We start from the raw sequence: 24,706 nt of genomic DNA, 5'->3' as shown, positions 1-24,706 counted from the left end.
CTATTGTTCCTCTCCTTCCACACTGTGCAACAAGTTGCAAGGGGAAGAAGGTTAGCTTCCCATACAAAAAATGCGCCTTCGGAGGTGCCATTATTCATGTCCAGAGTTTCTTGATCAAAGAAGAACCACACTTTTCCAGTCACTTGGTCCTTATTTATCATTCATACTTCACATTATAGATTGAGATCATTATCACTGACTTTTGAAATACAAATGTGAAAATGTTCTGAGAACAGCATCAAACATATGATCATTATGAATGTTATGAGATCTAATTTCCACATTATCAACATTGCAGAAACTCTAAATCAAAAAACAGACAGAAAAAATCCTGAGAACTAAAAGAAATCAAATTCTCCATCCAGAGCAAAAAACAAACAGAACAATTCTGAGAACTAAAAGAAATCAAATTCAAGATAGTTACTCTGATCAGGTGCAGGAGTGGAGACAGCTTTAGAACTAGTTGAGGATGTTGGAACTGGAGTTCGCTCTATTTCAACTGGTTTCGGGATATCAGGTGGGCTGGCACAACGAATTAAAGCCCAGTTGATGCCTTCAAAGAAGGGATGTTGTTTAATCTCTGTTGCTCCTCGCTTGTACGCCAGCCTATTTTGTGGTTCTTTCACCAGTAAACCCCTGATCAAGTCCCTTGCTGAAAAACTAACAACTGGCGAATCTGGGAATCGTAGATGCTGACCCACAACATTGAAGAGGGTCGCCCGGTTACCAGATCCTTTGAAAGGAGTCTTACCAAACAATAGCTCATATAGAAAGATCCCAAAAGTCCACCAGTCAACAGCACTTCCATGCCCTTCACCTTTGATGATCTCAGGTGCCAAGTACTCATGTGTTCCGACAAATGACATGGACCGAGCATTTGTTGGCTCAGCCATAAGCTCTGGCCACGGACTGACTTGGTTCCCCATTTCGATCTTAGGTTTTTGGGCTTTCTTTGATTTTTTCGAAAAGAAACGTGGGGAGAAGCATGTTGTAGGGATCGCACATGATGGCTGGATACAAGATGGCTCAATGCAAGCAGGCTGAACACAATAAACTGGGTTCTTTTGCAATAGTTCAGACTCAGGTATGGAAGACTTGACTAGCGTTGGGCTGACGACACAGCGAAGGGAAAGATCAAAGTCAGAGAGCATTATGTGGCCATCTTCCCTAACGAGAACATTTTCCGGCTTGAGGTCTCTATAAACAATTCCAAGCATGTGAAGATATTCAAGAGCAAGGAGAACTTCTGCTACATAGAATCTGCAAGCGAAGATCAAAGAACGGTAGTTATAGCTACCAAAACCTATTTTCTGCATTGAGATGTCAACTACAGTCAAACATGAATAGAAGACAACAACGTTATTTAGTTTAGTTCTAAGAGAAAAACCCTATCCAGTAAAAGGTAAAGTAGACTTAGTAATGAAGCAATCAGTTGAAAAAAATCAACAATATCTTCAATAAACAATAATACAGGCTTAGTTTATTTCTAACAGAAAAACCAAATCCACATAAAGGTAAACAAGACTTAGTAATGGTGCAATCAGTTGAAAAAATCAACAATATGTTGAATAATACAGGCTTGATAATGCATGAAACAAAGCGTCCTATAATATTAAAGGACATAGCTGTTAACAATGGTCATGAGAAGAAAAGGTCTCCTATAGTAGAAGTTTTTTTTTGAAATGTTGCATTTTTACAGGCTTGATTACTAGTAAAACTAGTCACAAAGAGATTTAGCCAAGCTGGGTATCCTCAAACAGTTGCACATCATCTGATACAGATTTTTAAAAGTTTTATCTAGCCATGACACCATGATATGAATACGTATAATGACTCACCAGATGAACTAATGACTATCATCCAAATGCTGTCCATCACGGAGTTTTATTACCATCATACTTTTAATCTATCCTCCAGTTCATATCTGAAATCAGCTACCACTCTAATATCTTGGGCATAATGTGAAGGATACAATCAGTATTTTACAGAGAAAAGATCCATCATGCTACAAACCTCAACATAGTAACAAAGATCTTATTGCATACAAAGCATATAATGAAGATCCTTTTTTGCAGTATGAGACAAATAGATTATCTAACCGGACAAACCAAAACCCACCTAGTAACAATTTTACAAAGTAATAAAACTACAATTCAGGACAGAGGACTAAATTCAATACAAGTACGAAATTCCCACAAAAAGCACGATCAAAATAAAGAGATATTGCAAAGAGGAAGAGTTTCATACTTCACTGCTTGTTCAGTAAAATGCTTCCCCGGTTGCCGCTGTCGAAGTGCGTGCAAATCACCTCCAGGGCAGAACTCCATAACCAAACATGAGAACTTGTCTGTCTCAAAATGAGTATACAAGGTTGGAAGGAAGGGATGGTCCAGAGACTGCAGTATTTCTCTCTCTGTTTGAGCCCGAAGGAGTTTCTTACGGCCTGCTAAAGAAGCTTTGTCCATAATCTTCATTGCAAAATAACATTTTGTTCCAGTCAACACTGCAAGATATACACTTCCTATATCTCCACAGCCCAACCTCTTGAGCAGTCTGAAATGATGTAAACCCAGAGCACCATCTTTTGCCCGAAAAGCCTGTATGGCTTCCCATTGTATATCATTCGCTTTGTGAGGTTTGTTCGCACTGCTACTGAAGCTGCTACAAGTACTCTCATCACTCACATCAGTGCCAGTGCTACCTCTACAGATACTGCTCTTGCCACTCTCAACGAGATCAGCTCGATCACTAACCTTTGCACTTTCACTCATCTTGGCAGTGCTGCCAGTCGCATCACTGACCTTTGCTGAAGCTCCATGGTCTGTTTTCTTTTCTTGATCAGTAGCAACCCCTTTTGAGTCTCTTGTCTCAATCACTTGAGTTCCCACAAAAGTTAGCACTTGCTCTGGGTCATCCAAGGATAAAATTGAATCTAACTTATTGGCCAATGAATCAACATTCCCAGGTTTATGTCTCTTTAAAGAAGTTTCATCCTCTTGGGTTTCAACACAATCCAGCTTTGATGCAACTTGCTGCGAACTTTTTGGTAGTACTCTGGGGGAAACCGGCTCTGATTTACTTGTCTTTGTAATTTGTAGAGGCAAGGGCCTCCGCACACTCCCTTCTGTTGTCTGACTATGAAGAGGTTTCCTCTGGTTCTCTAAGCTAATTCCAGTACCAGTGCTTGCGGCCATTGAAAGAAGGAACAACTTGTTACACAAATCAGATCAAACACGCCCATCACTCAGCCTTGGCTTCAGCTCGTGGTAAGCTCCATCAGTGGAGCCAACAAATTTCATCCCAGACTCCCTCAACACCAGTTCAATTCGTATAACTGATCAAATAAAAAGGTTATATGAGTATACAGTACAAGATATTGAAAATCGATAGCATATACAAATAAATTCCCCAAAACCAACCAGACCCACAATCGAAAAAGATTATGCAAATCAAGAGGAACTTTAGCCAAAAATGAGACAAGGGAAAGTCACTTTTTTGATTACACGATAAACGTAGTGAAACATAAAATCAGATTGCTTTCAACATTCAAAGGTTCATAGCACCAAATTAAAGAATAATACCTATAGATTTCTAGTTCAAGAGGCAGTAAACCTTCTGCCCTAGACCCAATGAGCCCAATTTCACAATTTAACGAATCCAGTGACCAAAAAGAATATAAGACTAACAGCAAGATAATTGCATGCAAACTTAGATCAAAGGTCATCTTTGACAAAGCTAATATATCCAACTATGAACTGAAAATTGTATCCTAAAAGCTATTTAACAAGAAACACAGCAGCCAACTATCCAATCCCACTCATGAACCATGAAAAGTGAAACTTTATGGAGAAGGATAAAGGGCAGTAGAAAACCAAATTAACTAACGAGGAACTGCGTTTTTCTCAAAGAACTCTCGGAAAACACGAGAAACCCAAATAACAGAAGATAGCAAAGCAAGGAAGATTGAAACAGATCTAAAAAAGAGAGGGACTTCGAGTACCTAGCACAGTGGATCCAATAATCCCACAAAAAAACCCAGAAGCTAAAATACAAAACAGAATAGAGTGTTCGGAGAGACTAGCTTAGAACCCACCAAGCAAATCACAGGACCAGTTAAAAAGTGCAGAGAAAAAGAAGCCGAAACAAAGAGAGTACTTGATGAGGGAGTTTCAAAGATCACAACTTTGAAAGTCTTCGCTTTTTCTTGCAGACCGTGGGCCAAAAAAGACACCACTCAATCAGCCACTGTATAGAGAGATAGAAGAGAGAAATGTGTGAGGGCTCCCTCTCCCTGAAATGTGTGGAGAGACAGAAAGAAAGATGCTTTGGAAGTGTTAAAAAAGAAAGTTGGGTCTACCATAGAAGGAGGAGTGAGGGGCGAGGGGTCAAAGCAAAAGTGGTTGTTGGTCCACACTGTTGGCAATTGGCATTTTCTTTCCATCCAAATATGTAAATACTCTTTCCATCCAAATATGTTAAAAAGTATTTTACTATTTTTATTGAATACAACCAGATTCAGAATAGCACCTTGAAATTATCGGCCACATTTGCACAACTGTTATGCATATATGAAGACTAACAATATACTTTAGTTATTATCATATACTACTGTTATACAACCACTGAAAAGTGTCTCCGTTGGTAATGCGTTGCTTTGCCACACGGGTCTGCCAATCTAAGTATGTTGGGTTGGATGGTTCATCGTTTACCAAAAAAAAATACTATTTTTATAGGTAATCAGTGTATCATTCAACATAAGGCCTTGTATATGAAACTCCGAAGTGTGTTGGATATGTCTTTCCAGGGCTTTATGGAGGACAAGACCACTGCTTGCGGCATGCCTAAGGGCCCTAGCACTTTTTGGTGCCCTGGAAGCAGTTTGTTCCTTCACTTTTGGGTTGATGATCAACACCCATCTGATCCAGATAACTCAAGCTTCAAGAAAGCATAACAGAACTCAAAAGAACTGAAATTCAATATTTAAGGTTTTGAGATTTAAAAGTTAAAAGTAGGAAGTATTTATATAAATCCCGATAAGAACGTCTTTACTAGAGAGTGGCTGAGCAAATTTTAATTGACAAGTAAAGGGAACCAAAACCTCCCAGAGACAATTGAATGAAGATCGGCTCCATGCCATCTAAACCGGAAATCCAAATCACCCTTCCTTGATAATGATAATAAACAATCAAATAGGTACTCAATATTTCACAAAGGAAGATAAATTATTGTAATAGTACAAGTCCTTGTATTTCCCAGTCAAAAATAAATTAGGCATCATAAATAAGTAATAACTAAAACAAGACATCACTGGAGAACCATCAAGGAACTTGATCAGCAAATTGATTCCTCAGTTTAGTTTCGACTCCGTCACAGATGCCTATCTTCTTACTTTGGCGGCTCTTCAATCCCATTTTGATGCAATGCCACTGACTGTTCCATGCAGAACAAAGACATTAGTGTTTTTACGAACTGTGCTTCTTGCTTTACACAGCTGGTCATCCACTTTTTCCACTCTTCTTGCCTGTTGCCATCCTTTTCTTTTCCCTCAAGGCCTCTCTCTTGTTCTCCCTGCAAGAGTTTCCAAAATTATTTACAGTATTAGTCCCATACCATTTGCAATCAATACAGCGAGAATTTTACGGCTACTTTGGACTTTAACAAAGTTAATCGGAACAAAAGGGCTGGTTAAAAATGGGGATAGTTTCTCACCTCGCTTTGGAGATTTCTTCTCGAGGAGGGAATTTCCTTTTTGTTCCCTTCTTGGTTTTGGATGGGGACTCCACATTCCCATTGGCAGCACCAGAATTAGTCAAGACCTTTTTTGCTTTTGAAACCTCCTTTTTCGGCAAATTCTCAACAGTTTTATTTTTGCTCTTGATCTCATTTGGCTCGAGAGCTTGCTCCACAGATTCTATAGGATCAGAAGGTACAGAAGTTGGTTTCGCATTGCTCATTTTCTTCAACTGCAAAAGCAAAGAGAAGAAGGATCCAGCAACGGTTTGCCAAAATTAACCAACTTAATAGGCATACCTATAAAAAGGGTCATATATTTGACTATTTGTACTGCTTATAGGAGAAAAAATAACCAATGGAGATATTTATTTTTGCATAAGCAGCGAAAGATGCCCAAGGTCAAAATATACCTTTGCCACAAAAAATCCGTCCAGGTTGTGGACATGAGGGTAGAATCGCCTCGTCTTTTCTAGTGATGGGTGAAAGCGGTGTTCCCTGAATCGGACAAAGCTGTAAAAGAAGCTAGGAATCATCATTCTAGAAACCTGCAAGGTTTCCTTAAATTACAGAGCAGAACAATGATCATTCAACAATACCCTGGACGTCCAAAGTCAAGCCCACATGGTACAAGTTTAACATTCCTCCTTTTTAAAGCATAATCAATGACTGCTTCATTCTGCAAGATAATGCATTAGGCCAAGAAAGAAGAAATGGAAAATAAATATATATGAGTCCAGCACAACAGAAATACAAGAAGGGCAGACTCAAAAACAAACCTCTGGAATCATTATGGAGCAAGTGGAGTACACTATGTAACCCCCAGATTTTGAATTGGCATCAACCATGTCAATTGCAGCAAGGATCAATTGCTAAAGGTAAAAACCACAAATAATTGAGTGAAGTTAACAATGTAAAACCAAGTTGAAATGATAACATTGATATAGCATGATTTCTGTGCCCATATATAATAAATTTGAGAACGACAGGTTTGGATGAATAATTAGCTTATACAGGGGATGAATAATTAGCTTATACAGGTGGCCAAGTATAGCTTCCAAATGAAATAACAAAATTTATAGTTCCTCAACCAAACTCGAAAGGCTTTAATCAATAAGTGAACAAACCTTCTGCAAAATCACACATTTCTCTATATCTTCTAAACTTTTTGAATTTTTAACTGATTCATCTTTAGAAATGACCTGAAGACAAGCAGAAATAGTTTAGTATTTGTCAAGTAGAAATTATTGAAAATGAGACCATCTTGCACAAGTTTAATCATAGTTGCTTACCCCAGTGCCACTGCAAGGGGCATCCAACAAAACTCGGTCAACTGTGTTTTGACCCAGAACCTTGGGTAGCTGAAATTTGGGAGATAAAGAAAAGCTGTTATACATGCTGATTGAACAAACCAATGGTTGCCAATAGAAACAGTCCTTGATACTCAAACTTGTTAAGAACTAAAGAAAATTTGCATCAAGAAGCTAACCTCCCTCCCATCGTAGTTACAAACTATAGTGTTTGTCACCCCCATTCGATGCAAATTTGCAGTTAGTGACTTAAGTCTTGGGGCCTTCATCTCATTTGCATAAAGTAATCCTGGAACAATTACAAGAGCACATAAAACTTAAGAGCAACAAGTCAATATTGAATATTCTACAGCATACACCACCAAGGGAAGTAGACATGGATTGTATCGTAAAATGGACGGCACATATGCAAACTAGAATTCATACATTCTCCTTCCTTATTTTGTAGGACGCTAGCACCCACATTCAGGGCACATGGGCACAGCAAGTTAACAACAAAATATTCCACTACTACAATAAATCAATTGTTGTTATGGAGATAAACAAACCTCAAACCCAGCCCTTGTTATTAGTGGTAAGGTCAACAGTGTTGGTGATGAAGAGGAGTCTGGAGAAAGTACGGGTGTAGAAGAAGATTTTTCTGAAATCGTTACCCCTAGATCAATTGTGCCTATTGAGCAAGCCTCTGAATGGGGCAGCGATGGGGAGTTCGCGGAAGATAGCGAAGGTTGGAGGTTTAAGGCGAATATTGAGGATTTACTCCATGATGCCCATGAGAGCACAACAGGATTCGGGAACTCTCTGGGAAGGAAATCCCACGATGATTGGAGGCGATTCCAGCACTTTTTGGAGCTCCCTAACCCAAGTGAGAACCAGGGTTTGATAAATTTTCAGTCCAGAGACATGATTTATGGAAACCATGATGACAGCTTGAACGCAAGACCTCTCAGAATAGATGCTTCAATTGCTTCGTTCAACGGACAGATAGATACTGCTTGTCACGCTTTGATTCCAAATGGAGAGTATGATCTGGATCTCCCCCATGAAAATGTTCTTGACCTTGTCCCTTTAGCTATTGATACTTCGCATAGTGTTGGAGGGTATCGAATGCTGAATAAGGAGTCCCACTGGAGGTGGATTATACAGAAGCTGCAACACATGAGGAAAATCTTGGGAATTACTTATTATGGCATGGAAAGTGAGGCTATTGCCCTTCTTACAGAGATTGAAAGGAGACGAAACTCAGAGAAGGAGAACAAGGCAAAGGGTATCTCAAATACCCCTAAGAGATCAGGGGACAAAAATAGAGAGCTCAAGAGGTTGGATTGCACCATAAATTACGAGAGAACATCAAGCAAGACAAAGGGAATCGGTGAAAAGGGGACACACTTTCTAATGTGTACAAAAATTATTTGTTGGAATGTGAGGGGCTTGAATAATAAAGATAAAAGGGCTACTGTTAAGCACTTCTTAAGTGAATGGCGAGGGCATGTGATTTACTTGCAGGAAACAAAAATTGATGAGTTCAACTCTTCTTTGTTTAGATCTATTTGGGGCATCAGAGGCGGTGATTGGCTTTCTATCCCTTCAAAGGGTGCGGCTGGAGGTGTAGTTCTTATGTGGAATTGCAACCAGGTGGAGCTTATTTCGCATAAAGTTGGGGATTGCTCTATTTCAGCTGTGTTCTATTCCAAGTCTGATTCTTTCAATTGGGCCATGTCTGGCATTTATGGTTCCCCTTCCAAAAACAATCAAGTTCTGTGGAAGGAGCTTTCAGAGTTCAGATTATCGTGGAATGGGCCATGGGTGGCTGGGGGAGATTTTAACGATGTGTTGTATCCACGCGAGAGATTAGGGTCTATCTTAGAGTCTGCTGAGATGAGGGAATTTCAAAGCTTTGTTTTTAAGAACAATCTCAGGGACCCTCCTCTCCAAAATGGTGACTACACTTGGTCCAATATGCGTCAATGTCCTACTCTCTCCAGGATTGACAGATTTCTCTTTACAGATGACTGGGAGGACCACTTTAGCTCCATCACTCAATCCCTCCTCCCTAGGCCTACCTCGGATCATCACCCAATCATCTTGGAGGGTGGCTTTGTGAAATGGGGCCCTACCCCCTTCCGCTTCCACAACCATTGGCTCCAAAATGAGAACCTGGAAGAGCTGATTAGGAGGTGGTGAAACGATACTCATCCAAAGGGATATGCTAGTTTCAGGTTGAATGAAAAGTTGAAATTTTTAAAGTCTAGAATTCGAGAGTGGAGTAAGACAACTTTTGGGGATGTTAGTCTCAAAATCAAGAGCTTAACGGCGGAGATTAAGTCTTTTGATGATCGAGAGAATATGGGGGGTATTCTGAGGGAGGAAGACAGAGCTTTAAGAGATGCTAGCAAAAGAGAGCTCTCTAGGTGTATCAGTGCTGAAGAGATGGAGTGGAGGCAAAAATCCAGAATTAATTGGCTCAAAGAGGGAGATAGAAATACTAAATTTTTTCATAAAATGGCCTCTATTCACCGGAATCGAAACTACATAAAGTCTATGTGCATTAATGGGAGAACTATCACCCTCGAAGGGAGTTTGAGAGCTGAAATTCCAGCTTTTTATAGAAGTTTATTTGAGGAGAGCTTTCATTGGAGGCCATCTTTTGATGAGCTGCCTCTCAACACTTTAAGCGAGGAAGATTCGCTTTGGCTTGAAAGGCCTTTTGATGAGGAGGAAATCAAGGATGCTTTAGATTGTTGTAATGGTGATAAAGCTCCAGGCCCGGATGGTTTCACTATGGCTTTCTTTCAAAGATTCTAGCCTATCATGAAGAGAGACATAGTGGAGTTTTTCAATGAGTTCCATAGTAATGAAGAGTTCGTCGATTCATTGAATACTACTTTTATCACCCTGGTAGTTAAGAAGGCGGAGGCTCATGATATTAGAGATTTCAGACCCATTAGTTTACTTGGCAGCATCTATAAATGGTTAGCAAAAGTCCTTGCAAAAAGGCTAAAAAGAGTGTTGGGAAGCGTCATAAACAATGCTCAACACGCTTACTTGGAAGATAGACAGATTATTGATGCTTCATTGATAGCGAATGAGGTTGTAGATCATTACTCTAAGCTCAAAAAATCTGGCATCATGTGCAAGCTCGACATGAAGAAAGCTTTTGACAATGTCAACTGGGATTTTCTGCTGAAAGTGCTAAAAAGAAAGGGATTTGGGTCGAGGTGGATCTCCTGGATCAAAAAATGTATGACTTCTGCCTCTTTCTCAATTTTGGTGAATGGGGCTGCTACTGATTTCTTCCAAATTCCAAGGGTGTTAGGCAGGGCGATCCATTATCTCCCTTCTTATTCATTCTTGGAATGGATATTTTGAGCTGTATGCTAGATAGAGCGGTCTCATATGGCGTCCTAGAAGGGGCTAATATTACCAACAACTCAGATTCTGTCAAAATTTCAAATCTCTTGTATGCTGATGATACTTTGTGCTTCTGTGGGGGTGGTGTAGAACAAGTTACCAACCTTCGTGCCATTCTTTTAGGCTTTGAGGCTATCTCGGGTTTGAGAGTTAACTTGAGTAAAAGGAAGACTATTCCTTTGGGTTCCACTACCAATGTAGAGACTTTAGCTGCAGTTCTTGGGTGTGGGATGAGCTTGCTGCCTACAAGTTATTTGGGGCTTTCCTTGGGTGCTAAACACAAAGGCCAGAACATATGGAGTCCAGTGGTGACTAATTTTGCCAAAAAATTATCAGGTTGGAGGAGGAATAGTCTCTCAAAAGCTGGGAGGTTGACATTGATCAATCGTACGCTGTCTAACCTTCCGGTTTACTTGATGTCTATTCTTCCCATTCCCTCGTCCATCGCAGGTCGAATCGAGGCAATCATGTGCAGATTTTTGTGGGGGGATTCTATGGAGAATAGAAGAATGCACTTGGTTAATTGGAAGTGTGTAAAACTTCCAAGAGGCTGGAGGATTAGGGATCAAATGCCTAACTACTTTCAATAAGGCTCTTCTTGAGAAGTGGTTGTGGAGGTTCGCCACTAACCAAGATCTCTTATGGCGGAAAGTTATAGCTTGTAAGTATGGCACAGATAATAAGGGCTGGTCTACCAAACATCATAGAGATCCCTATGGTTGCAGTTTATGGAAGTCCATTATGAATGGGTGGCATGTTTAGTTTGCTCAAACTCAATTTCATGCTGGTAGGGGAAATTCCATTAGCTTCTGGGATGATGTTTGGACAGGAGAAACATCTCTTAAAGCCACTTTTCCTAATTTATACAGTTTAGCCTCTAGAAAAGAAGCTTCCATTGAGCAGTTATACCACATTTCTCCTGGAGGTAACTCTTGGAACATCAGCTTCAATCGGGATGCTCAGGATTGGGAAGTTGAGTTGTTTACTAGCTTCTGGAGGTTCATGTACAACACTAAAATTAACCCTACAGCTGAGGACAAACTATGGTGGAAGGCAGCAAACAATAAGCTCTTTTCTGTGAGTTCTTTTTAGAGTTCTTTTTACAGGGAGCTCTTAAAGGATAAGCTTCACCTAGGAAACTTGCAATTTCCTTGGCTATGGATATGGAAATCCAAAGCTCCTCTTAAAGTAGTGTTCTTTTGTTGGGAGACTATTTGGGGAAGAATTTTAACTTTGGATAACTTGCAAAGGAGAGGGTTACATCTAGTGAATAGATGTTGCTTATGTAAGGAAGCCTCTGAATCAATTAGTCATCTTCTCCTACATTGTCCTTGGTCCACCAAAGCTTGGACAAATGCCTTGGTGATGTTGGGCATTTGTTGGGTCAAAAATTCTACAGTGGATAAGGAGTTCATAGCCTGGCACTCTCTCGGCAGGGACAAGCTTCAAAGAAGTTTCATTCAGTTGGTTCCTATGTCCATGATGTGGCTGCTATGGCTTGAGAGGAACAACAGAATATTCAACAACAAAGAATCATCCATTGACAGTTTCATAGATAATTGGTTTGATTGTCTTAAGTTTTGGAGTTTGTCCTTCTCTGGGAATATTTTCGACCATTTGAATCTTGCTCCCCTGTAATTTCTGCTGGGTTGCACCCCCTTGGTGCTTGAATAAAATTCTTTTCCAACCAAAAAAAAAAGTTATGGAGATAAATATCTCCAAGGGTAGCATCTTTGCATATATTCTAGAAATTAAGCATCTCATAAGGCCTGAAAGTTAGTAACATCTTATAGGAAAAATAGGTACTGTACTATACTACCAAGAAACAAACAAAAATACTGCACTATGGATTCGATTGTGAAAAGTAAACAGTATGGTGGCGCTATCTATTATGTTTTCTGGACATAAATGGGGGCAAGCCCTTAATACCGGCTATGTCCTAATTGACCTATTTCGACCCGTCATGTCCTAATTGACCTATTTCAGTTTGTTCTGCTCAGAAAACATGGTCTCTCTCCATAGTCCATATATGTATATATATAAACAAAATTTTGGGTTCTTAATATTCGCATTGCATGCCAAGATTAAGAAATGGTTACATAAAGCACCAAAAATATCATGACAACCAAATCAATCAAGTTGATAAAAAATAAACTCATACCGCTATTTTTCATAAGAGCTGCGATATAAGTCGTTTTACCACCAGGTGCAGCCCTGAAATAGGTATATATCACCATTAAAAGAGAGAATATATAATTTCTTAGCAAAACATAGAGAATATATCAATAGATGAACTTTGAAATGGTGTGCAGATATTCATATTTAAAGAACAATCACTTACGCCATATCAACAATTCGTTCCTTTTCCTGAGGACTGAGGGCCATCACTGGCAAAAAGGAGCTTGCACTTTGTAACTTTGAAGAGAAAAGATGTCAGCCCTAAGTACATATCAAATGAAAACAAGATGAATTAACATAATTGGATTTGAAGAACTATTGGAACATATACCATATAGAAGCCAGCCATATATTCTGGAGTTGCACCAATTGGCACTTGCGAGTCATAAACAACCAGACCAACCTGCCATGTAACACCATGGTCCATAAGATCCCAACAACATAACATACAACTCACCCACATTGTATGCAGATGTACCCATAAGCCCTCAAAAAGGAATGCTTTTTTACCTTTGACCACTTGTTCAATGGATCTAAATTGACTCCTCTGTTTAAGAGAACTCCAGCCAAATCCCGCCTTCGCGTCTACATAAAGATAATAAAGTATACTCAAATCAAGGAGCTGAACATCAAACACTGATCATCAAAAAAGTTGTAGGACAGATAGATGTTATACAAAACTTTCAATTTACCTTTAAGGTGTTAGTTCGCAGAGAGATAGGTCGAGGTTGTTCAAAAGCTTCTATGAGTTCTTTAAGCTCAACAACAGGAAACATCTATTAAAATTAAGAAAATAATTAACAAGCTACAAAGACAGAGCCAGACAAGAAAAAGACACAAGTGGCAAGCAATAGATTGATCAATTACATCAATCAAAACTCCAATTAGGAACTCATTGTAGCCATAGTACGACATTAAATCCACTTTAAGCTGCTCTATGTAATCCTTCCTTGTTTTTCCCTCTTGCTTCAACTCCTTAAAACTTGAAAGCACCCTTATAACTATAAAAACACACAATAAATACCAAGAAAGTCAACTGCCAAAGCAGTTGAAGAAATAACTGCACAAATTCGATAAAAACATCACCAACTTTCAGTTATCCTCCTTTTAAGATTCTGAAGATCAGGTGGTCTGTGTGCCTCTTCTTCAAGCTCCTAAGTGAGTTACCATGTAAAGATGAGAACTTTAAAGCAATGAACACTGAGAGATAACATAAACCGAACCAAGACAAAACTAAGTCAAAACCTCGTTAGTCGGCAATCTGAACTCATCAGATTCTTCTTTAATGTTAAGCTGCATTTCCTCCTCTGCTTCCTTTTCCTGCCTCGCCCTTTCATCATCAATAGCTCTTGCTTTCTCCACGATATCAGCTTCAGATTCATCTGAATCAGACTCCGAATCCTCCTCTAAACATTGAATCAATGCAACAACGACAACCTCTCAATCAATCAATCAAAACCAATGCAACTAAAGCAATTAACACAGAAAAGGACAAAAAGAAAAACATAAAAAATACCTTCATCTTCATCACTTCCTCCTTGTAGGAAATCAACTGCCAAGGGATCATCATCATCATCCTCCGAGAACAACTCTGACCCAGAACCTGACTCACCATGTTCTTCTTCTTCTTCTTCTTCCACCTTATCATCTTCATCATCATCTACTTCTTCGCTGGAATCCTCATCCTTATCAGCAAAAAACTTGCCTTTCAGTTGCTTAATATTCTTCTTCGACTTAGAGCCCTTTTTCTTCTTTGCAACATCAAATAGCTGCTCCTGCTCTTGTTCTTCTTCCACCTCTTCAATTGGGCTATCAAAAGTATCAAAAACCTCCGATTTCTTGGGGCGTTTTCCGGCAATGAACAAATCCTTCTTCTGTTTCTTCTTAGGTTGCTCCAATGGCTTCTGTGATTTCTGACCCTTCTTCTTAGCAAGCGCAGTAGCTGGCCCCATCGAAGCTAAGAATCAAAATTAGGGTTCTAATTTCTGTCGTTTCGATTGATTTTCACAAAAGGCGTTGAAGCATCCCATATAGTAGAAACCCTAGCTAAACCCTAACCAAGAAGAGAGACTGACACATACCGTTGAAGTCAAAAAGGCCCATCTTCGTATCAATGTGAGGCCCAAACATGCCAATTTGAAAGGAGAGGCCCAAACATGAGGATTAGGAAGGAGAGGCCCAAACAAACTGATTTGAAAGGGGAGGCCCAAACATGCGTATTTGATTATTTCCATTGATTTTTATTGTACAGACATAAATATGCCATTAACATGAGGTAAATATATTCATATATATATGTATATAAAGCCAACAAGACATGTGGAATAATATTTTTCAAATTCCTAGTAAATTGGGTTCTATCAAAATTTAGAATTTTTTTGTTGTTGTGTGAATATAGGAATTCCCATAGGGCCAGTAGTAAATTTGGGTGCAACAGCAACTAATAAAATATTTCCTTTATAAATAGGAAATTAATATGGCCAATAATATTATACCACTTTTTATACAAAGTAAAAAAGGAATTAATGTCCAAGATTCAACTAATGCAATTATTTTTCACAATTAGGTATTATTCATGCAATTAAATGAAAGATCAAGGAGTATACTAATTGAAAAGGAAAAAGAAGAGGAAATCCCAACTTAATATCTTACCCAAATGACAATTGGTCCCCAAGTGATCTGAAAAAAAAAAAAAAACTGAATTCCTTTAGGAGTTAAAAACATTGAATTTGTAACTGATCCAAGCCAGATACATAAAGAAAAAAAAAACAACAAAAGGTCTCTCAATGCATTTAGACAAATAGAATTAATCACTGAAATCAAAACATGCCATATTTAAGGTCTTGAATGGACACTAAATTGCCTGTTGTACATTAGCTAGAATTAGTAACAAATGCACTCAGAAAATTTGCCTTGAAAAGAAGAAAGTTGAGAAATATATATTTCTGTACATAGTGTTTGTGTTTCCGCCAAAGGATCAGGAGAAGAGAGAGACAGAGGGAAAGAGAGAGATGGCAAGTTTTGTGGGTGATGAAATCCTTGAATCCAAGCTTCCTGAGATATACCAGTCCGATGTCAAGAAAGCTGGTAACATATCCTCTCTTTGTAACTTATTGTTGCGTATGAAGTGTTGTGTTGAGATTGTTTGCAAAGTTTTGGACTTTTGAAGAAAATGGGGTCAAATATCTTGTTTGTGATTAGTGGTTAATGGAATCCATTGTTGTATATATCATTAACTGTATGTATATATGTTGAATACATATGAGAGGAATAGATGTGGTTTATAAGTTGTGGTCTTGTTGACGTTCATGAGTTGTGGTCTAAGGTGCATTTCAATCATTTAACGAAAGTCTAGTTGGTTATCTTTCCGGACTTAGGACAATACGGTGTCCGAGGTCAGAAATTCAAACCCACGAACTGAGATATTTCCTTATGAAATCCCTAATTCCGTGGATTTGTCTCACTTCCGAACCTCTACCCGTCTGTGTTTCGACTCAGCGGACTGTTCCTTGAAAATTTTTGAGTTGTTTGACTGTCAAATTTTGTAGATGGTGAAGAGAATGACTGTCCAATCGAGGAAGTGCGGCTCACTGTTCCAATAACAGATGACCCCTCAGAACCAGCCTTAACAATCCGAACCTGGGTTCTTGGACTAATATCTTGCTGCCTTCTTGCCTTCATAAACCAATTCTTTGCGTATCGCCAAAACCAGTTGTTCATTGGTTCAGTTACAGTGCAAATCGTTGTTCTCCCAATCGGAAAGCTGATGGCAAGAACTCTTCCCAAAAAGGAAATCCAGGTCCCTTTCACGAAATGGTCGTTTTCGTTGAATCCTGGGCCGTTTAGTAAGAAAGAGCATGTTTTGATCACTATTTTTGCTGGCTGTGGAGCAAGCGGTGTATATGCAGTAGGTATCATTACGATTGTCAAGGCTTTCTACCACAAGAGGCTGCATATTATAGCAGCATTGCTTCTGGCTCAAACAACTCAGGTAAATTTCCATAATTTTCAGCATTTCAAAGTAGAAAGAAGTTCTTAGTATCTATGGAACTTGGGTACTCACTTTCCCTCCTCCACGAGATCATGGGTTCGAGTGGGGGATCCACAGTATCTTACACTTTCCGGTTTTGTACAAACTGCAGTTGCTTGGATATGGATGGGCTGGCATATTCAGGAAGTACCTGGTCGATTCACCGTACATGTGGTGGCCATCAAACTTGGTCCAGGTCTCTTTATTCAGGTATTGAATTTATGTTCTTGACTGGGACAAAAATTGTTGCAGAGGTTTGTTTTGTTTCTGATATGTGACTTGTACTTTGAATCCATGAAATATGCAGGGCATTGCATGAGAAGGAAAAGAGACCTAAAGGAGGGCATACTAGGCTGCAATTCTTTCTTGCTGTTTTTGTTTTTAGCTTTGCTTACTATATCGTTCCAGCCTATCTTTTCCCTTCATTATCTGCATTTTCTTTCGTTTGCCTGATATGGAAGAACTCGATCACTGCTCAACAGATCGGTTCGGGGCTTAAAGGCATGGGATTTGGATCATTTGGCCTGGATTGGTCTACAATTGCTGGCTTCTTAGGCAGTCCTCTAGCTACACCCATCTTTGCCATCGCCAATGTCTTAGGTGGATTTGCCTTGTTTCTTTGGGTTCTTGTTCCAATAGCTTATTATCTTAATCTGTATGAAGCAAAACGGTTTCCCTTCTTTTCTAATAAAACATTCGACTTCACTGGTAACATCTACAACATTACCAGAATTCTTAATCCTAAAACTTTTGAAATCGATCGCACTGCCTACAATGACTATAGCAAACTCTACCTCAGTGTCATGTTTGCCTTTGTATATGGGTTGAGCTTTGCTACTCTTGCAGCTTGTATTTCACACATTGCGCTCTTTGATGGAAAGTAAGCCTTTTCAGCTCTTTGTTGAGTTCCAGTTATCTCTTTCTTTTTCCTCTTGTTTGAAGATTTCGTTTGAGCTAACGTTCTTCCGGTGATTTGTTTTCTTTCATGCAGAACCATTTGGAAAATGTGGAAGAAAACAGCTTCAGAAGATGGTCGGAATGGGGATGTGCACACAAGGTTAATGAAGAAGAACTATAAAGCAGTCCCTCAATGGTGGTTCCAAGTAATCTTGGTTGTGTCAATGGCTTTGGCACTCTTTGCTTGTGAAGGATTTGGCAAACAACTTCAACTCCCATGGTGGGGACTTTTGTTAGCTTGCTGTATTGCCTTCTTCTTCACATTACCAATCGGGATAATTCAAGCGACGACAAATATAGTAAGTAGTTTACCCTCCTCACATAGGAGAAATGACAGTTGCAGCGATTTTTTTACGTGAGAATGAGAACTAAGAACCCATTCTCGACAAAATTTGTAATGTGCAGCAACCAGGGCTAAATGTGATCACAGAGCTGATAATAGGATATATGTACCCAGGGAGGCCTCTTGCTAATGTGACTTTCAAAACCTATGGTTATATCAGCATGTCGCAAGCTCTTTCTTTCATTCAAGACTTCAAATTAGGCCACTATATGAAAATTCCTCCAAGATCAATGTTCATCGTTCAGGTGATCTATTATATGACAGTAACTCTTCTGATATATATAGTTTCTTTCACATTTCTGTTTATATTTCCTAATACCCGATCGACTTGCTTTACCTTTCAAATTTCTGTTCAGTTAGCGGGAACAATAGCTGGTTCATCAATCTACTTTGGCACAGCATGGTGGCTTCTATCAAGTGTGGAGCATATCTGTGATCCAGATCAACTAGCTCCAGGTAGTCCATGGACGTGCCCTGGCGATGATGTGTTCTACAACGCTTCAATCATATGGGGCGTCGTAGGTCCACTAAGAATGTTTGCAAACCTTGGTGTGTACCCAGAGATGAATTGGTTCTTCCTGGTTGGCCTGCTGGCTCCAGTTCCGGTATGGGGGCTCTCGCGCAAGTATCCGGAGAAAAGATGGATCAGGCTGATTCATATGCCAATTATCCTTGGAGCTACAGGGAACATGCCACCAGCCAGGGCTGTGCACTATCTCATGTGGGGTGGCGTTGGAATTTTGTTCAACTTCTACATTTACAGAAAATACAAGGGATGGTGGGCTAAGCACAACTACATCTTATCAGCTGGATTAGATGCTGGTCTTGCATTCATGGGAGTAGCCCTTTATGTGACCCTTCAGTCTAAGGACATCTTTGGACCAGAATGGTGGGGGCTGGAAGCCAGCGACCATTGTCCATTGGTATCATGCCCTACGGCAGCAGGAATCGAGGTTCATGGATGCCCAGTACTTTGAATTGCTCGAGGAGGATTACTTTCTAGTCTATTATGTTGAATAGGTGATGTGCAAATGCAGTTTCCTTAAAATGATTGTATGTAGTTCCAATTTTCCAAAGCTCATATCCTCTCATAGGAGAGCAGTTTGTGCCAATGAATCTTCTCATCTATCATTACAAGTTTGCTAAAACTCTATACAGACTATCGAGACCTTTTAGTGCTTGTGTAACTCTCAAATCAACACATATAATCATCAATTGATACTTCATATGGTTTAATATAGCTATAGACTCAGGCGTGCAAAGTCTGGCAAGTGGCAGCCAAAGTGACATTATTGTTGTTTGGACAGTCGCCTCTCAATAGAGGAAATCAATACAAAAGAAACATAGCAGATGCTTCTGCGAAAACAAATGCAATTGTGGAATCAATCAAAGCATTACCTTTATTTATAATCAAACAAGGACAGGTGAACTTGGAGATCTATCTACTACTCCCACACTCGTATAAGTACATAAAAAAATTTCTCTCAAGAATCCATAAACCCATCGCAGATTCAATCTGTTTCACTATGACCATGTCATGCACTGACGTTCATCATGCCCGGATATCAAACACTACAATCCTGGCAAAAATACTAACAGTCCGCATTCCATCTTACATGGACAGAGAGCTCCAGATCCAGCCAGAAAAGACCCCTTATGGACCACATTACCTTCAAGTCTCGGAAAATAAGCAAGCTGTGCCCTCAACAACTACTCAACCAAGGTGAAAACAATGTCTTCTTCCATGGACAGCAGCAGCATCAATACATGAGTATTAACTTTTAACAAGAGCAGTGAAAAGCCAAAATGTACCAAATCTTCTCAATAACACAACCTTGCCAACAGTGCAAGAGGGTGCATATAACATCAAAATTAGCAATTATAACTTTTGTTACGATTGCAACAAGATAACTATAATAAAACTAGAAAAAAAAATCTCTCAACATCCAGAAAATAAGATCAAATTCCATTAGTAAGTGATTTTGTAACATTCGAGGGTTAACAAATATAACTTTCATATAACCAAAAATAATAATCAGTAAACAAACTTATGCCTGATCACATACTTCCCACTGCTTTACAACTTGGAAGGAATTATTTTTTTCTTATAATCAGAAAAGGGTATCTTATAAATTTTAAACTCCCAAACGCAAAAGGGTCAAAACTAGCCTAGTTCCTGAAATGTCAAATGTGCATATCGAAAGTGTTTGTGCAAAACTGGCTTAGCTCTTATCTAAGCTTTTGGTTTAATCAGGAACAAGACTATCATAAACACCAACTATTGTAGATGAATTAATTAAACTAAACCAAAAGTATTTGTGCTAATCTGAACTTAATATCCAAATAACCTTAGAATAAAAAAGGCAGCTGGTAGATTAAACATTCTAAAAGAATTATAACATAAGAAGCTATCTCAACTATATGAACCACCAACAAAGTTCAAGAGAAATACTAATCAAACCATACAAAGCTATCTAAATCACACTACATAAGATGGTACAGACTTCAATACAAATACTATTGTCGACATAGTTTGAAAGCAATCTATAAAGTTGTCTAGCGATACACAATAGAAGAAAGAGTCTAACATAGTAGTTCTTCAGATCCCTGGCTTCTCTCACTTGAGAATAAAAGGAGGCTTCTAGTACTTGAAAGTGCCTATCAGTTGCACGTAAGTCGTAACAATACTAGGAGAACCTGTATGAAACTTCTATGGCAAAGGCTGGCTTAAGCAACTGGATCAAACTGCTACCATTCTATCTGGCATAGGGATGATACCGACTATTGCTACTATAGCCTCCTCTTCCATATAGCCCACCTGCTCCACCATAACTAGGACCTGGACCAGATTCATAACCACCACCGTAGCCTGAACTTCCGTAACTGCCATAGCCTTCGCCGCCTCTGCCATATGCACCTAAACCACTTCCACCAAAACCCCCACCAAACCCACTACCATAGGCTCCAAAGCGACCAGAATAACCAAGGGAAGATTCACCTCTGTAACCTCCTAAGCTACTGCCTCCAAAACCTCCATAGCCTCCACCGAATTCGCCACCACCACTACCATACCCATACCCACCGCCAAGCCTACTACCAAGACCTCCAGGAGTTCTATAGGGGCCAGGGGCAAATCCTCCATCGAAACCCCCATAAGAATCCCCAAATCCACCATATCCATCATTGAAAGAACGAGCCCTAGAGTTGCTACCATATGCAGCAGAAGGAGGTGGGTTTGATGATTTCTTTGGTTCAGCTTTCTTGATCTCCACCTACAACAAAGCAACTTAGTTAACCTAGGTTCTACTGCATAAACTATTATGGGCCCTTTCCTGAGAATATCTATACCTGAAAAGCTGTTCACCTAAGCATTAGAAACAAAAAGAACAAATCTATAGAATTATCTGATTGCAGAAATGTCTATAGAATAAGAAAGAAAATTCCTTGTAAAATACATTAATTATCCAAACGGGAATGCAAAGCAACAAAGCAAAAAAGTATGCTCCGGTTCCCCAATAAAGAATTTCTTCACAAGCTGTTTTCTTGGATACCATCCCGTTAAACTCACCTGAGTACCCGCCATATCAATCATATTTCCCTTGGATAACAAATCATCTACAACATCTTCACTGTCAAAAATTATAAACCCAAAGCCTCGAGAACGGTTGGTCTCATGATCACGTATGATCTGGTGCTCAACCACTTTGCCATACTTGGAGAAGAAATTTTTGAACTCATCTGAGCAAAATTTGAAGGCAACTAATAAGACCAACATTGAGGTAAGTAAATATTTTGCAATGAAAAAGCTGGTAATGTTTGCAATAGCAACCTTCAGTTACTGACGATGGGATCCCACCAACAAATATCTTCTTTGTCTTGAAATCCTTTGACTGTCCTTGACCCTTGGGAATGGTTCTTTTAATCTCAACCTATTTCATTGACCCATGTTAAGTGACGTGGTGAATAGGAGAATTACAGAATAGCGATAGAACTTTTGACTGCAACTCAAAATCAATCTGAGGCGAAGCATTCAATACTATTTGAAGCACATGGAAATGCCTACTTTTTTGTCATTGTGTGAGGAAGATAGTTCTCACAACTTCCATAAGTCCACACATAAACCAGTCCAAAATTGACATGGAGCAAGAAAAAACTATTCACAAAGCATCAGGAAAAAAAACAAGCACATACCACAATCACATTTTTGGAGCAGACACTTGGTAATCTAATAGACTATTAATTATTAAATGTATCAAGCACATGTAAATGCCAACAGCGGCTTACAATTCCAGCTGCTGTGTTTGTGGAAGACAATAGTAGTTTACAACAAATTCTTAACAAACACTTTGTTTCAGATGAAACCTAACCAAAGATCAAAACCTAATGAAGCACAGAAAACAAATATTTATTGTGTCTATAACTTACTGTCATATTGGCTGATGGAAAACTTATTTTTTCTTTTCAGCAAGGATAGAATGCCTCTTTTGAATAACATACATATGAGCTCAGTCAAAATAAAATCAATGCAGAATCATATTTTCTGGACTATCTTACAAGGATATGATAGTCATGAGACGCATACCAAAAGATAACAAAATGGTATAGTTCAAACCCACATAACTAACAAACCAATATCACATTGAAAGTATACAAGATAACTAACCTGCTTGCCATTGATGATATGCGTGTCTTCAATGACCTTGTCCACAACTGAAGGATCAGCATATGTAATAAATCCAAAACCCCTGGGCTGTCCAGTGTACCGATCTTTCATTATCACTGAATCAGTTATCTCACCATATTTCCCAAAATGCTTGTTAAATGTAGCTGCATTATTATCCGCAAGGAAACATTTTTCACGGTTAGATAAAATTCCAACCTCGACTGAGAGAACAAGTCAAAGTTTAAGCAATTATGCATGCAATAATGAGTAATAAAGCTAATTCATCAACTAATAACTAAACAACTATTGTCATACCATTTGGAAAGTTGTACCTCAAACTTCAGAACTTAAGGAACTGATATGCTCATCTAATATGTTTGAATAAACTTCATTATCCAAGAAATTACAAAAAATAAATTTGACCTCTTGCAATTAACTATCAGATAATATATCTCTCAAGAATATCAACTCTTTAAAGTTGGGAAATTGCTCCCCAAAAGTTTATTTTTTTCAAGATGATACAACTTCCCTAAGAGTTCCTAGATTGCTCGTTGAGAAATCGTCCCTGTAAAGCCTAATTTAAAGACTAAAATTTTGGGGAAAAACTCAAACTTCTCCCAACAAACAAAAGATTATAGAGGCTCACCATATGATGTGTCTTTTGCTAATCCCCCAATAAAAATTTTCCTGCGTTTAAAAAAGATAAACAACAATCGCAGACAAAATTCAGAAAGGTTAGACACCAAAGACGAAGAACAGCAACAGAAACATAAATACACAAAATTTTCCATAATAATCATGTCCTTCAACTCTATATTTCTCAAAGAAGCGAAAAAAGAACAAAATCAAATCGACAAATGCACATAAAGCGTGAAGACAAGTACAAACCCGGGGCTAGCACCGTCGTTGGAGTGTGGATTGTCGTTCCTCGACCTCGAACCCATAGCCGCTTGGCCAGAGATTTCCTGGAGAAAATAAGCGATTCTGATGTATCGAATGCTATGGCACGATCGAGAGACGAGTAAACTAAATTAGGGCTAAATTGTACGCTTTACGGCTTTACAGCCTATAAAAGATTTTAGGGGTAGCGTAGAATGTCGGTTTTGCCACCTATAAAGCCTTATAAATACGACTATATTCACCTCCTTGTAGGGCTCGAATTGAGCCCAAACTCAAGCATGACGGTCCGGCTAAAAAGCAAACGAGTCCAACTTTAAATTTACATGTATATTCTTGAACGATGGAGCCGCTGCGGAATATTCGGTTAGAGTCATATTACTGTTTAAAAGGCGAGTCCGTCACCTCAACTCCACCAAGACCAAGACGCACATTTAAAGAACCCCTTATCCAAGACATCTAGTTTACAAAGTTCGACCCGACCAACGACTTGCTAGTGTTATGTCACGTAAGTTAGTGATCACTCCTTTGGGCACCAAAAATATGTAGGATGTTCAAGATGGTTGCAGATGAATCATTCAAACACTATATATTTGGCTCGGTATATTAGCAATAGCATTGATACTATACTATGAGTGTCAAAGCCGTTCTCCTTCCTTTTGACGCTGTCAACTTGATAGGTGGACTGCAAGAAGTCTATGCTTTTAGATAATAAACCCCACACGTTTATAACTTGATGTGCATATTCAAGATTGATGAGTGGGGGGTCAACAATTTAGGTCGATTTCAAAAAGGGAGAGAGCACAAATTATTCATATTCTTTTTTCCCTTAACAAATTGATAGTAGAATTGGGTCCAAACAATACTAAAATCGAACTAAAAATACAAGAAGTAACAAATGAAATCTATATTGACCCAAATTTACATATGATGGTTCCATTGTGCATACACATCTATCAAAACGATAATTGGTTTGTTGCATATACACCCACTTCATATATTAAAGAGTTCTTTTTTCTCTTTTTTTTTGGCTGGAGAGAGGATGTTGAATCAAATCCAACATCAAATCAAACAATAAAGTTCTTTAATTTGAAGGGTTTGGTAGAGTTGATTCCTATTATTCATATAACCTCATGAGTTTTAGGTTTGAAACTTCTCGTCAACACTTTGGGATCACCCCTTAATAA

The 24,706-nt window shown here is 38.9% G+C and overlaps 4 protein-coding genes across 8 annotated transcripts; 1 reads left to right on the top strand and 3 right to left on the bottom strand.

Annotated features, from left to right (window-relative positions):
• Nucleotides 1-196: 196 nt before the first annotated feature.
• LOC119989624 (serine/threonine-protein kinase D6PK-like) lies at nt 197-4,379 on the bottom strand. 4 transcript variants are annotated; one of them, XM_038835267.1, is made up of 3 exons: nt 4,001-4,379; nt 2,248-3,334; nt 197-1,260 (listed from the first exon to the last, which is right to left on the bottom strand). In XM_038835267.1, exons 2-3 carry the CDS (start codon nt 3,192-3,194, stop codon nt 396-398), a joined length of 1,812 nt encoding a protein of 603 aa, XP_038691195.1. In that variant the 5' UTR covers nt 3,195-3,334; nt 4,001-4,379; the 3' UTR covers nt 197-395. The 4 variants fall into 4 exon arrangements, with proteins under 4 accessions (XP_038691195.1, XP_038691194.1, XP_038691193.1 ...); XM_038835266.1 differs by having other exon boundaries at nt 4,094-4,379; XM_038835265.1 differs by having other exon boundaries at nt 4,156-4,379.
• Nucleotides 4,380-5,131: 752 nt separating this feature from the next.
• LOC119989623 (25S rRNA (cytosine-C(5))-methyltransferase nop2-like) lies at nt 5,132-14,688 on the bottom strand. Of its 2 annotated transcripts, XM_038835263.1 has the most exons (17): nt 14,146-14,688; nt 13,875-14,035; nt 13,720-13,783; nt 13,497-13,630; nt 13,322-13,405; nt 13,140-13,214; nt 12,961-13,032; nt 12,793-12,866; nt 12,613-12,665; nt 7,220-7,329; nt 7,023-7,091; nt 6,858-6,932; nt 6,510-6,602; nt 6,330-6,409; nt 6,144-6,243; nt 5,710-5,963; nt 5,132-5,568 (listed from the first exon to the last, which is right to left on the bottom strand). In XM_038835263.1, the coding sequence occupies exons 1-17, from the start codon at nt 14,579-14,581 to the stop codon at nt 5,496-5,498; spliced, it is 2,007 nt and encodes a 668-aa protein (XP_038691191.1). In that variant the 5' UTR covers nt 14,582-14,688; the 3' UTR covers nt 5,132-5,495. The 2 variants fall into 2 exon arrangements, with proteins under 2 accessions (XP_038691191.1, XP_038691192.1); XM_038835264.1 differs by lacking the exons at nt 13,497-13,630; nt 13,720-13,783.
• A 916-nt stretch (nt 14,689-15,604) lies between these two features.
• LOC119989925 (oligopeptide transporter 1-like) lies at nt 15,605-19,139 on the top strand. The gene is made up of 7 exons (XM_038835697.1): nt 15,605-15,716; nt 16,178-16,620; nt 16,772-16,869; nt 16,967-17,539; nt 17,651-17,915; nt 18,022-18,204; nt 18,316-19,139. Exons 1-7 carry the CDS (start codon nt 15,641-15,643, stop codon nt 18,934-18,936), a joined length of 2,259 nt encoding a protein of 752 aa, XP_038691625.1. The 5' UTR covers nt 15,605-15,640; the 3' UTR covers nt 18,937-19,139.
• Nucleotides 19,140-20,274: 1,135 nt separating this feature from the next.
• LOC119989525 (heterogeneous nuclear ribonucleoprotein 1-like) lies at nt 20,275-23,671 on the bottom strand. The gene is made up of 6 exons (XM_038835113.1): nt 23,511-23,671; nt 23,269-23,309; nt 22,623-22,786; nt 21,789-21,888; nt 21,528-21,697; nt 20,275-21,231 (listed from the first exon to the last, which is right to left on the bottom strand). Exons 1-6 carry the CDS (start codon nt 23,564-23,566, stop codon nt 20,716-20,718), a joined length of 1,047 nt encoding a protein of 348 aa, XP_038691041.1. The 5' UTR covers nt 23,567-23,671; the 3' UTR covers nt 20,275-20,715.
• Nucleotides 23,672-24,706: the final 1,035 nt, after the last annotated feature.

This window comes from Tripterygium wilfordii, chromosome 21, assembly GCF_013401445.1.
Source record: "Tripterygium wilfordii isolate XIE 37 chromosome 21, ASM1340144v1, whole genome shotgun sequence".
NCBI lineage: Eukaryota > Viridiplantae > Streptophyta > Magnoliopsida > Celastrales > Celastraceae > Tripterygium > Tripterygium wilfordii.
This window is presented reverse-complemented; position numbering and strand designations above follow the sequence as displayed.

Bases quoted from the DNA above. Each gene is read 5' to 3' on its own strand.
- LOC119989525 (XM_038835113.1), bottom strand. From the start codon at position 23,566: ATGGGTTCGAGGTCGAGGAACGACAATCCACACTCCAACGACGGTGCT. The intron at 23,310-23,510 runs GTTTGTACTTGT...TTTTAAACGCAG, and splicing joins AACGACGGTGCTAGCCCCGG to GAAAATTTTTATTGGGGGAT. The intron at 21,698-21,788 runs GTTGCTATTGCA...AATTTTGCTCAG, and splicing joins CCCATCGTCAGTAACTGAAG to ATGAGTTCAAAAATTTCTTC.
- LOC119989624 (XM_038835267.1), bottom strand. From the start codon at position 3,194: ATGGCCGCAAGCACTGGTACTGGAATTAGCTTAGAGAACCAGAGGAAA. The intron at 1,261-2,247 runs GTATGAAACTCT...CTTCGCTTGCAG, and splicing joins TTTACTGAACAAGCAGTGAA to ATTCTATGTAGCAGAAGTTC.
- LOC119989623 (XM_038835263.1), bottom strand. From the start codon at position 14,581: ATGGGGCCAGCTACTGCGCTTGCTAAGAAGAAGGGTCAGAAATCACAG. The intron at 13,215-13,321 runs GTAAATTGAAAG...ATCTTTATGTAG, and splicing joins TGCGAACTAACACCTTAAAG to ACGCGAAGGCGGGATTTGGC. The intron at 13,033-13,139 runs GTAAAAAAGCAT...GTTACATGGCAG, and splicing joins CATTGAACAAGTGGTCAAAG to GTTGGTCTGGTTGTTTATGA.
- LOC119989925 (XM_038835697.1), top strand. From the start codon at position 15,641: ATGGCAAGTTTTGTGGGTGATGAAATCCTTGAATCCAAGCTTCCTGAG. The intron at 15,717-16,177 runs GTAACATATCCT...CAAATTTTGTAG, and splicing joins GTCCGATGTCAAGAAAGCTG to ATGGTGAAGAGAATGACTGT. The intron at 18,205-18,315 runs GTGATCTATTAT...ATTTCTGTTCAG, and splicing joins GATCAATGTTCATCGTTCAG to TTAGCGGGAACAATAGCTGG.